The sequence below is a fragment of the Somniosus microcephalus genome, chromosome 31 (genome assembly GCF_052327205.1).
Source record: "Somniosus microcephalus isolate GS21.2 chromosome 31, FLI_Smic_1.0, whole genome shotgun sequence".
Classification (NCBI taxonomy): domain Eukaryota; kingdom Metazoa; phylum Chordata; class Chondrichthyes; order Squaliformes; family Somniosidae; genus Somniosus; species Somniosus microcephalus.
Window position 1 is genome coordinate 36,151,418 of NC_141017.1, and position 12,427 is coordinate 36,163,844.

Here is a 12,427-nt window from a genome sequence, read left to right on the forward strand (position 1 = left end):
CTAATTTTAAGGTTATTCCCTCTTGTTTGCAGACGACACAAAGCTGGGTGGGCGTGTATGCTGTGAGGAGGATACCGAGAAACTCCAGGATAATTTGGACAGGTTGGGTGATTGGGCAGATGCATGGCAGATGCAGTATAATGTGGATAAATGCGAGGTTATCCACTTTGGTGGCAAAAACAGGAAGGCAGATTATTATCTGAACGGCAATAGATTGGGAGAAGGGGAAGTGCAACGAGACCTGGGTGTCCTTGTGCACCAGTCGCTGAAGGTAAGCATGCAGGTGCTGCAGGTGGTTAAGAAGGCAAATGGTATGTTGGCCTTCGTAGAGAGAGGGTTCGAGTACAGGAACAAGGATGTCTTGCTGCAGTTGTACAGGGCCTTGGTGAGACCACATCTTGAGTATTGTGTGCAGTTTTGGTCGCCTTATCTGAGGAAGGATGTTCTTGCCATGGAGGGAGTGCAACGAAGATTCACCAGGCTGATACCTGGGATGGCAGGAATGACGTATGAGGAGAGATTGGGTCGATTGGGCTTATACTCGCTGGAGTTTAGAAGAATGAGAGGGGATCTCATTGAAACTTATAAAATTCTAACAGGACTAGACAGACTAGATGCAGGGAGGATGTTCCCAATGGCCGGGGAGTCCAGAACCAGGGGTCACAGTCTAAGGATAAGGGGTAAGCCATTTAGGACAGAGATGAGGAGGAATTTCTTCACCCAGAGAGTGGTGAACCTGTGGAATTCTCTACCACAGAAGGCAGTTGAGGCCAATTCATTAAATATATTCAAGAAGGAGTTAGATATATTTCTTAAGGCTAAAGGGATCAAGGGATATGGGGAGAAGGCAGGGACAGGGTACTGAATTTGGATGATCAGCCATGATCTCATTGAATGGCGGAGCAGGCTCGAGGGGCCGAATGGCCTACTCCTGCTCCTATCTTCTATGTTTCTGGACTCCCCCCACCAGAGGAAATCGTTTCTCTCCATTTACTCTAACAAATCCGTTTATCATTTTAAACACCTCAATTAGAACACCCCTCAACTTTCTAGGCTCAAGGGATAGAAGACACATTTATGCAACCTGCCCTCATTCAATGCCCACCCAAACTCAGATTCAGCATGGGATCACTGATGTGACACCCACACCATTTCCCCCTCCCTAGTCCAGCAGTTCCGAGCCCATTGCAGCAGCCCCACCACTATTGTTGCCAAGATTCGCGACTCCAGGGCAGACCAAGGACACTAGCAATTGCTCTGTTCAATGGTCTCTAATCTGGGGACCGACTCCACTGCAATTCATTGCTGTTTGTGCGTTTCTTTCCACCTGTCCCTTAGGAATGAAAACTCCGATGCTGCTTCCCTGAAAGACACGTAGTGCCACAGTACAACAGCTGCGCACCACAATACGCAGCGAACTGCCCCACTGAATAAACACACTGCGCTCTCTCACCCTGCAAACAGAAATCAACTTGCAAAAACAGTCAAAGGCCACTACAAGCAAGATACGCAATGGAAGCAAGTCCCTGTGGAAAAATTCATCAGTAAGTCAGGTCAGACCTACAGTAAACTGCTGAATCCTGGTCATCTTCCGACTTCTCCGTAATAACATTTCATAGCTAGATAATAAACAGAGCACAACATTCCCCCTACAACGCTCCGCGGTCTCTGCGCTCCTCCAATTCTGGCCTCCTGCACATCCCCCGATTTTAATCGCTCCACCATTGGCGGCCGTGCCTTCAGCTGCCTGGGCCCCAAGCTCCAGAATTCCCTCCCTAAACCTCTCTCTGCCTCTCCAACTCGCTCTCCTCCTTTAAGATGCTCCTTAAAACCTCTCTCTTTGATCAAGCTGTCCTAATGTGGCTCGGTGTCAAATTTTGTTTAATAACGCTCCAGTGAAGCGCCTTGGGATGTTTTACTATGTTAAAGTCCACATATAAATGCAAGTTGTTGTAAAGATAAGATAGAGCACTACATTTTTTTTAAAATTCGTTCCGGGATGTGGGCGTCGCTGGCAAGACCAGCATTTATTGCCCATCCCTAGTTGCCCTTGAGAAGGTGGTGGTGAGCCGCCTTCTTGAACCGCTGCAGTCCGTGTGGTGAAGGTGCTCCCACAGTGCTGTTAGGGAGGGAGTTCCAGGATTTTGACCCAGTGACGATGAAGGATCGGCCGATATATTTCCAAGTTAGGATGGTGTGTGACTTGGAGGGGAACTTGGAGGTGATGGTGTTCCCATGCGCCTGCTGCCTTTGTCCTTCTAGGTGGAAGAGGTCGCGGGTTTGGGAGGTGCTGCCGAAGAAGCCTTGGCGAGTTGCTGCAGTGTATCCTGTAGATGGTACACACTGCAGCCACGGTACGCCGGTGGTGGAGGGAGTGAATGGTGGATGGGGTGCCAATCCAGCGGGCTGCTTTGTCCTGGATGGTGTCGAGCTTCTTGAGTGTTATTGGAGCTGCACTCATCCAGGCAAGTGGAGAGTATTCCATCACACTCCTGACTTGTGCCTTGTAGATGGTGGAAAGGCTTTAGGGAGTGAAGAGGTGAGACAGTCGCCACAGAATACCCAGCCTCTGGCCTGCTCTTGTTACCACAGTATTTATGTGGCTGGTCCAGTTAAGTTTCTGGTCAATGGTGACCCCCAGGATGTTGATGGTGGGGGATTCGGCGATGGTAATGCCGTTGAATGTCAAGGGGCAGTGGTTAGACTCTTGCTTTTTGGAGATAGTCGTTGCCTGGCACTTGTGTGGCGCGAATGTTACCTGCCACTTATCAGCCCAAGCCTCAACGTCGTCCAAGTCTTGCTGCATGCGGGCATGGACTGCTTCATTATCTGAGGAGTTACGAATAGAACTGAACACTGTGCAGTCATCGGCGAACATCTCCACTTCTGACCTTATGATGGAGGGAAGGTCATTTGCTGAAGATGGTTGGGCCTAGGACACTGCCCTGAGGAACTCCTGCAGCGATGTCCTGGGGCTGTGATGATTGACCTTCAATCACCACAACCATCTTCCTTTGTGCTAGGTATGACTCCAGCCAGTGGAGCATTTTCCCCCTGATTCCCATTGACTTCAGTTTTACTATGGCTCCTTGATGCCACACTCGGTCAAATGCTGCCTTGATGTCAAGGGCAGTCACTCTCACCTCACCTCTGGAATTCAGCTCCTTTGTCCATGTTTGGACCAAGGCTGTAATGTAGTCTGGAGCCGAGTGGTCTTGGCGGAACCCAAACTGGGCATCAGTGAGCAGGTTATTGGTGAGTAAGTGCCGTTTGATAGCACTGTCGATGACACCTTCCATCACTTTGCTGATGATTGAGTGTAGACTTATGGGGCAGTAATTGGCTGGGTTGGATTTGTCCTGCTTTTGTGGACAGGACATACCTGGGCAGTTTTCCACATTGTCGGATAGATGCCAGTGTTGTAGCTGTACTGGAACAACTTGGCTAGAGGTGCGGCTAGTTCTGGAGCACAAGTCTTCAGCCGGGATGTTGTCGGGGCCCATAGTCTTTGCTGTATCCAATGCGCTCAGCCGTATTTTGATACCACATGGAGTGAATCGAATTGGCTGAAGACTGGCTTCTGTGATGGTGGGGACCTCAGGAGGAGGCCAATATGGATCATCCACTTGGCACTTCTGGCTGAAGATGGTTGCAAACGCTTCAGCCTTGTCTTTTGCACTCACATGCTGGGCTCCACCATCATGGAGGATGGGGATATTCATGGAGCCTCCTCCTCCCGTTAGTTGTTTAATTGTCCACCACCATTCACGACTGGATGTGGCACAACGGCAGATCTTTGACCTTTGATCTGATCCGTTGATTGCGGGATCGTTTAGCCCTGTGTATAGCATGCTGCTTCTGCTGTTTAGCATGCATGTAGTCCTATGTTGTAGCTTCCCCAGGTTGGCACCTCATTTTTAGGTACACCTGGTGCTGCTCCTGGCATGCTCTTCTGTACTCCTTATGAAACCAGGGTTGGTCCCCTGGCTTGATGGTAACGGTCGAGGGAGGGATATGCCAGACCATGAGGTTGCAGATTGTGGTGGAATACAATTCTGCTGGTGCTGATGGCCCACAGCGCCTCATGGACGTCCAGTTGTGAGCTGCTAGATCTGTTCTGAATCTATCCCATTTAGCACGGTGGTAGTGCCACACAACACAATGGAGGGTGTCCTCAGTGTGAAGACAGGACTTTGTCTCCACAAGGACTGCGCAGTGATCACTATCAATGTCATGGACAGATGCATCTGCGACAGCTGGATTGGTGAGGACGAGGTCAAGTAGGTTTTTCCTTCATGTTGGTTCTCTCACCACCTGTCCCTTCAGGATTCAGCCAGCTCGGTCAGCAGTGGTGCTACCGAGCCACTTTTGGTGATGGACATTGAAGTCCCCCACCCAGGGTACCCTCAGTGCTTCTTCCAAGTGGTGTTCAACATGGAGGAGTACTGATTCATCAGCTGAGGGAGGGCGAGATGGTAATCAGCAGGTTTCCTTGCCCGTGCTTGACCTGAAGCCATGAGAATTCATGGGGTCCAGAGCCAATGTTGAGGACTCCCAGGGCTACTCCCTCCCGACTGTATACCACGGTGCCGCCACCTCTGGTGGGTCTGTCCTGCCGGTGGGGCAGGACATACCCAGGGATGGTGATGGAGGAATCTGGGACATTGGCTGAAAGGTATGATTCTGCGAGTGTGACTATTGCTTGACTCGTCTACGGGACAGCTCTCCCAATTGTGGCACAAGTCCCCAGCTGTTGGTGAGAGGACTTTGCAGGGTGGACTGGGCTGGGTGTGCCACTGTCGTGTCCGTAGCCGGTGCCGAGGTCGATGCCAGGTGGTCCGTCCGGTTTTATTCTTATTATTGTTTTTCGTAGCGGTTGCTATGCTGCAGCAATCTGCCAGATCCAGCGAAGACTATTTTTAATAATGAATCTACAGTATTTGCATTGTGTAGATTATAGCTGTGTGTCCAGACAGACAAAAACCCACATGCTTCAAATCAGCACTGGATCTACTGGAAGCCTGGCTCAGCAGGTTTTCACCCCGGGTTGGTGCAATGTTCTTTCGGAGAGGCTGTTGTTCATCCTCCTGCTCTCTGGGGACAGTTAAATCTGGAGATTTGCTCCCTCACTCGTGCATAAAAGATCAACACCGCTCACTTGCACCTGTGGCATGTGATTTGCAACTCGTTCACACATCGCCAGAGCGTTGGCAAGACGCATTCTCCATTCTACGACACCAATTCATTCACGCGGATTCCGGAAGGACAGAAGCATTTTTTCATCTTCCCTCACACTTTCAGAAGTTGTGTTAGATATGTCGTGAAGAGTGAGCGTGTCTGCTTGTACATGTAGTTTTTTGCAGGCCAGGGATATTCTTGCCAACATTCCAGGATGAATGTCCCCTTCAAAAATGTTGGCTTGGCTGGCTCGGTTTGCGGCTGAATTCCACAGCAATGCCTAATGCCCCCAAATAGCAACCTTCCCATTCTCGTTAATGCTGCTGTGACATCGCTCCACCGGATAAACCTTTCTCCTTACAGGGTAGATGCTGAGAGGCTGTTTCCCCCTGGCTGGAGAGGCTAGAACTAGGGGGTCACAGTGTCAGAATAAGGGGTCGGCCATTTAGGACTGAGATGAGGAGTAATTTCTTCACTCAGAGGGTGGTGAATCTTTGGAATTCTCTACCCCCGAGGGCTGTGGAGACTCAGTCATTGAGTATATTCAAGGCAGAGATCGATAGATTTTTGGACACTGAGGGACTCAAGGGATCTGGGGATAGTGCGGCAAGGTGGGGTTGAGGTAGAAGATCAGCCATGATCTTATTGAACGGCGGAGCAGGCTCGAGGGGCTGTATGGACCACTTTTGCTCCTATTTCTGCTCCTACTTCTTTTGTTTTTATCTGAGCTCCAAATATGCTGTCTCAGAAACTCTTCCCTTTCCCTCACAGTGTTGAAATAGAGACTCATCCTGGAGTAACTCCTTCTTTCACCAGGACTTTAGTGTGAGGAACTCCTCAGCACCCTCAGTCTTCCTACAATTTTAAAACCCAACCTCTGCGCCACAACTCACAAGTTCCCTACTCACCTGGTCGATCTATCTGCCTCAACATTGGCTCGATCCGGCACTATGTGTATCTTACACCCCTTCACCGAGGTTTCTCAATAGAAACTTGTTTTTTAAATAGTTAGTTAAGATGCTGCAGTTGCAGTACACACGTCATCAAGACAACAGCGCAGTCCCACTCATCGACTTTAAACTTACACAGAATGTACAGCATTCGGCCTAACTGGTCCGTGCCAACAGGAGCCACCCCCACCCCTCTTCATCTCACCCCATCAGCATATCCTCCGGGGACCACCCTCGACACTCCCCAGAGTGCCCCTCTCCAGTCGACCACCAATGCCACGCCCCCCCCCCCGGGTGCCACCCTTGCCCCTCCCCTCCCAGGGTACTCTTTTTGGTTGGTGCTTAAACAAATTGACTGTAAATAATAACAGAAGTTCAAATAAAACTTAAACAAATCAAATCAAAATCGCATTGTCCGGGTTGATGATGCACTCCAGTCCCCGCGGCGCCCACCGGTCGCGGAAATACTCAAGCGTGCCGGCGGACACCGCGTGCGCCATCTCCAGGGCCACCCGGGCACGAACATGGCCGCGGAAGAGAGGCAGGCAATCTGGCTGGACGACCCCCTCGACCGCCCGCTGCCTGGACCAATTGATGCCCCTCCCAGGGTAGCCCCCCTCAGTCAGCCCTGCCCCTCCAGAAAGCCCACACCTTCAGGGAGCCCTCGCCCCAGTGAGCCCCTCCCCCCAGTGAGCCCCACCCCCTCAGAGCCTCTCCCCCCCAGTGAGCCCCTCCCCCCAGTGAGCCCCGCCCCCTCAAAGCCCCGCCCCCAGAGACCCTCCCCCTCGCCCTGTCAGCCCCTCCCCACCAGTGAGCCCCTCCCCCCAGTGAGCCCTGCCCTAGCCCCTCCCACTCAGTCAGCCCCTCCCCCATGAGCCCCTCCCCCCTCAGTGAGCCCCTCCCCCCGTGAGCCCCTCCCCCCACAGTGAGCCCCGCCCCCTGTGAGCCCCTCCCCCGCTCTGACCTCCGCCGGCTCCAGGCTGAACGCCTCGGCCACCCGGCCGTACAGCTCCCTGACGTTGACGAATCCCTCCACGCGGCCGGTGGCGCTGCCGTGCGCCAGCTGGGTGTGGAAGGCCAGGCGCGGCCGGAGCGGCGGCGGGGGGGAGGCGGCCGACTCGGTCCCCGGCCCCGGCCCGCCGCTCTCCGCCTCATCGTCCTCCACCAGCGGCGCGGCCTTCTTCCAGCGGCCCAGCGGCATCGCTCGATCCGCGGCCCTGGCCTCCACTCAGAGCAACAGCCCGCGGGAGGCGAGACCAGCGCCCGCAGGCCTGACTGACAGCGCCGCCAGCCAATCAGGAAGCGGTATATCGGCAGGGGGCGTGATTGACGGCGCCGCCAGCCAATCAAGAACCGGACTATCGGCAGGGGGACTGATTGACGGCGCCGCCAGCCAGGGGGCGGGCGTAATTGACGGCCAATCGGGAACCAGCATCAAGGGCCTGCTTCAGAATTAATGAGCAGGTCTGCCAATCGTAAACAAGGCTCTCGTAACCAATCGAAACCGCCTATGCAAATATTATGAATATTAATGCAGCCATTTGAACGTGCGAATCATTATTAATGAACTGCTTCGACCAATCGAAAGGAGAGATGCAAATCATCTTTGAATATATGATTAGAGCCTGTGGCTGGGTGACGCTCTCTCGCCTCTGAGTCAGAAGGTTGTGGGTTCGAATCCCACTCCAGACACTTCAGCACAAAAATCTCAGGAGAACAACTCCAGCTTCTCCAGTCTCTCCCCATAATTGAAATCCGCCCCCTCCCAAATCCTTGGTACTATTCCAGTAAATCTCTGCACCCTCTCCAAGGCCTGGAAACATCCTTAAAAAAATGTTACACCTTTTAACATCAAGCCCCACCAAACCTTATTGTCAGATCTGAGTTTACTTTTAAGATCAAAGGCAGGTGTGTCCAGACCGTACACACGACAGACACGTCGCTGAATCCGCCTCCACGTGGGACTGCTCCTGGGCCTGGCCAAAGTGACCATCCACAGGTCCAGGCGGCAGGCGGCCTGCCTCTCTCCCGCGGCTGTGTCTGTGCCCGGGTGTCCCTGGCGAGGGAGCGCGGGGTGTCCGCTGGTACGCTTGAAGCCTCTCACCGCAGGGGGGACTGGAGTGCACCATCGACACCAGCAACAACATTTCTGCCTTCATTTGACAAGTTCCCTTTGGTCTTATAATTGGGAAAGTTTATTGTCCATGCCCCTTTAGAAAGGGGGCCCTTTTGTTAAACTTTTCTAATTTCTATTGATGACACTGTTGCATCATAATGGCACGTTATGTCGGTTGTGGCTCAGTGGGCAGCACCCTCGCCTCTGAGTCAGAAGGTTGTGGGTTCAAGTCTCACTCCAGAGACTTGAGCACAAAATCTAGGCTGACACTCCCAGTGCAGTACTGAGATAGCGCTGCACTGTCGGAGGGGCAGTACTGAGGAAGTGCCGCACTGTCGGAGGGTCAGTACTAAGGGAGCGCCGCACTGTCGGAGGGGCAGTACTGAGGGAGCACCGCACTGTCGTACGGCAGTACTGAGGGAGCGCCGCACTGTTGGAGAGGCAGTACTGAGGGAGCGCTGTACTGTTGGAGGGTCAGGACTGAGGGAGCGCCGCACTGTCGGAGGGTCAGGACTGAGGGAGCGCCGCACTGTCGGAGGGGCAGTACTCTGGGAGAGTTGCACTGTGGGATGGGCAGTACTGAGGGAGCTCTGCACTGTTGGAGCTCTGCACTGTTGGAGGGGCAGTACCGAGGAAGTGCCACACTGTCGGAGGGTCAGTACTGAGGGAGCACAGCACTGTTGGAGGGTCAGTACTGAGGGTGCGCTGCACTGTCGGAGGGGCAGTACTGAGGGAGCGCCGCACTGTTGGAGGTGCCGTCTTTCGGATGAGTCGTTAAACCGAGGCCCCGTCTGCTCTCTCAGGTAGATGTATAAGATCCCATGTCACTATTTCGAAGAAGAGCAGGGGAGTTCTCCCCAGTGTCCTGGGGCCAATATTTATCCCTCAATTATCATTAAAAAAACAGATTATCTGGGTCAGTATCACATTGCTGTTTGTGGGAGCTTGCTGTGCACAAATTGGCTGCTGCGTTTCTTACATTACAACAGTGACTACACTTAAAAAAAAAAGTACTTAATTGGCTGTAAAGCACTTTGGGACGTCCGGTGGTCGTGAAATGCGCTATATAAATGCAAGTTCTTTCTATTTTGAAGTAAAAGGCAGGGTCATTACCAGAGGTGCTGGAGCTGATCCATTGTAACTAATGAAAGCTGCACGCCCAACATGTGAGTGCGTCATTGCCACGTCCCTGCAGATTCCATTATACACAATCCTTCAGGTGAAAGTACTGGGAGGTTGAGTATGCCCAGACATCCGACTTTCTTCTTCCTGACCCGCCATCGTGTATTATTTATACCGTGAGCTCAGCCATTACTTTCTGTTCAAGGGTTTTTATTTTACAGCTGACCAGGTGCTACATTATCACCGTGATGAAGCAGGTTGTATTCTCGCTCACCATCCCACCGCTTCCTTATGCTAACTCAGTGCTTCTGTGAGTCATCAGGAGTTTATTGCAACACCACCGGTCGTTTTCATTATTTCTAAAAGTGCTTTTAAAAATTAAATGACTTAAGTTGTTCCTGTCTGGAGGGCTGCTGCTTTTAAATATTTGTCAGGCGGGGTGAGCAGTACTGCTGGGCTCCACCACTGTGTCATCCAAAACTAGGGGTCACAAATATAAGAGTCACTAATAAATCCAATAGGGAATTCAGGAGAAACTTCTTTACCCACAGAGTGGTGAGAATGTGGAACTCGCTACCACAGGGAGTGGTTGAGGTGAATAGCATTTAAGGGGAGGCTAGATAAACACGTGAGGGAGAAAGGAATAGAAGGTTATGGTGATGAAGTAGGGTGGGAGGAGGCTCGTGTGGAGCACAAACACCGGTATAGAAGGGTTGGGCTGAATGGCCTGATTCTGTGCTGTAAATTCTATGTAATGCAAGTACAAAACCAGTTCCCTGTGTTTACTTTGCATGAACAGACCAGGCTCAACTAGACGGTGCATCGTGGGTATGCAATGCTGTTGCTTCCCTGGGTGTCGGCCAATTTACACCAAGGAGTGCGGCCAAGAGAAGAACAGTGTGCGTCAGTGCTACAATCCTGTAATGGATAGCGTCCTTGAAATCTCTGAAAAGGGCGGTGGAAGCAGATTCAATGGTAACCTTTCAATAGGGAATTGGATAAATACCTGAAAAGGAAAAAGTGCAGGAGTTTGGGGAAAGAGCAGGGGGGAGTGGGACCAATTGGAGAGCTTTCAAAGAGCCGGCACAAGCACGATGGGCCGAATGGCCTCCTGTGCTGCATGCTTCTCTCAAAGGTAGTTGCCTTTATGTGGCATTCCTCATAGCCTCTCCCCAGTTCCTTTTCCTCGATCTTTTTCAGCCCTCAATGTCACAGGGAGAAACGGGCCTTGAAACAACTTCGATGCAGCTCCATTTCTGCTCAATCTCCACTTCTGGTGAAGCATTCCAATACTTAACCCTCCGTTTCAAAAACATTTCATCCAACTTGCGCCCCGCTGTTCTATTGCTTATGCTGAGTCTGTGGCCCCTGTCCTGTTCATTACACAGTAGGGGGGGGGGGGGGGAGGGGAAGACTTGAGGGATACAGGGATATAGTTGAAGTTTCACCAGGACATTCACACTAGATCTGCGCTGGACATTCGCCTACTTTTATACTGACGGCCATTTCCTTTTGCAGCTCGTGCTTGGATTCCAAGAAAGAATTTTTAAAAAACTTTTTTCGTTAAAAAAAATCTTTTTTTTTAAAAAACGCACCGAGAGGCTGGCGTGCAAAAAAAAATTGTATCGCGTGAATTCTGCCTGTTGGGGCTGCGTTAAGAGTCCCCGCTATGCAGTGGTTCATTATGTATAAACCACCTTGCCCCAATCGTACTTCTACAGCACCTTGCTCGACCTCGGGGCGTCGCAGAGCGCTTCACAGCCAAGTACTTTAGAAGTGTAGTCACGGTTGCAATGTAGGAAGCTATGAACAAGGCAAGTGTCAACAGAACAAGACTCAAAATCCTGACAGATGCAACCGCTGGCACAGTAACAGGGTAGCTTATTTCAAGGAGATACGTACAATACTGGCGTGCCAATGTGGCGATATCCGTCAATCTTTAACACCAGTTCCAAGGACTGTACTAATCCTGGCTAATCCATTGGTGACTGTTCCAGTGATGTTCCTCCATGTCCAGCAGACAACACAGAATAAAGTGGCTAAAATTTAGGAGATTAAAAAAAAAAACAGTTTACCCTTCAATGTATATATTACAATTAGATCAGAAGGAAGTGCGAGGTTAGATTAGTACAAGTGGGGTAGAATGGGAGAAAGCGCAGTCTCTCTCACTGGTCCCCCACTGGAACAAGTTAACAGTCTATATATAACAGCAGTACACACGATGGAGCACATGGGATGCATGCCAGTGTCCCCTGGTTCCTGGAAAGTACACGGAATTGTACCAGTTACGTGAATCACCGGCACTAGCAAAGGCATGGCAAAACTTCTTAACACCACCACTGCCAGAGCTAAACTTGTGCAAGAAAGACAGTCAATTTGTACCAGTGCAAATAACGCAGAACGAGCAAGAGGTTGCAGAGTAACATAGCTTTTAAAATAAATTGATCCCAGCATGTGGGCGACGCTGCATTTATTGCCCATCCCTAGTTGCCCTGAAGTGACAGTGGGCCCTCTTCTAAGCTTCCTTGGCCACTTCAGAGGATATTAAAAGTCAACCCTGTAGGGTGGGAGACTCAGGTGGATATGAAAGATCCCATGGCACTATACATAGACAAGTGGAGCAGTTGTCCTCGTCAACACTTATTGCTCAAAACACCCCTGCTTTGTGCACCATCTACAAGATGCACCACAGCAACTCGCCAAGGCTTCTTCGGCAGCACCTCCCAAACCCGCGACCTCTTCCACCTAGAAGGACAAAGGCAGCAGGCGCATGAGAACACCACCACCTCCAAGTTCCACATCATCCTGACTTGGAAATATATCGTCGTTCCTTCATCGTCACTGGGTCAAAATCCTGGAACTCCCTCCGTAACAGCACTGTGGGAGTACCTTCACCACACGGACTGCAGCGGTTCAAGAAGGCGGCTCACCACCACCTTCTCAGGGGCAATTAGGGATGCTCAAGAAAGTTTTTTTTTTTTTTTTTTATAATTTAAAAAAAAATAAGAACTAAACCCACATTTGGTTAAGAGCTTTAGTACAGGACTGCGAATCAGTGCAG

The 12,427-nt window shown here is 51.1% G+C and overlaps 1 protein-coding gene across 3 annotated transcripts in view; it reads right to left on the minus strand.

Moving 5' to 3' along the window:
- LOC147097739 (PDZ domain-containing protein GIPC1-like) overlaps window positions 1-12,349 on the minus strand; it is a 101,202-nt gene extending 88,853 nt beyond the window's left edge. The window contains exon 1 of one of the 3 annotated variants that reach the window (XM_085971791.1): window positions 11,269-12,349. Coding sequence is in view for 2 of the 3 variants with exons in the window: in XM_085971787.1 (XP_085827913.1) it covers window positions 7,093-7,329 (237 nt within the window). In the remaining variant the exon portion in view is untranslated. Of the gene's footprint in view, window positions 1-7,092; window positions 7,391-11,268 lie in introns of those variants that run through there. The other 2 variants (XM_085971787.1, XM_085971788.1) reach the window with 2 other exon arrangements.
- Window positions 12,350-12,427: the final 78 nt, after the last annotated feature.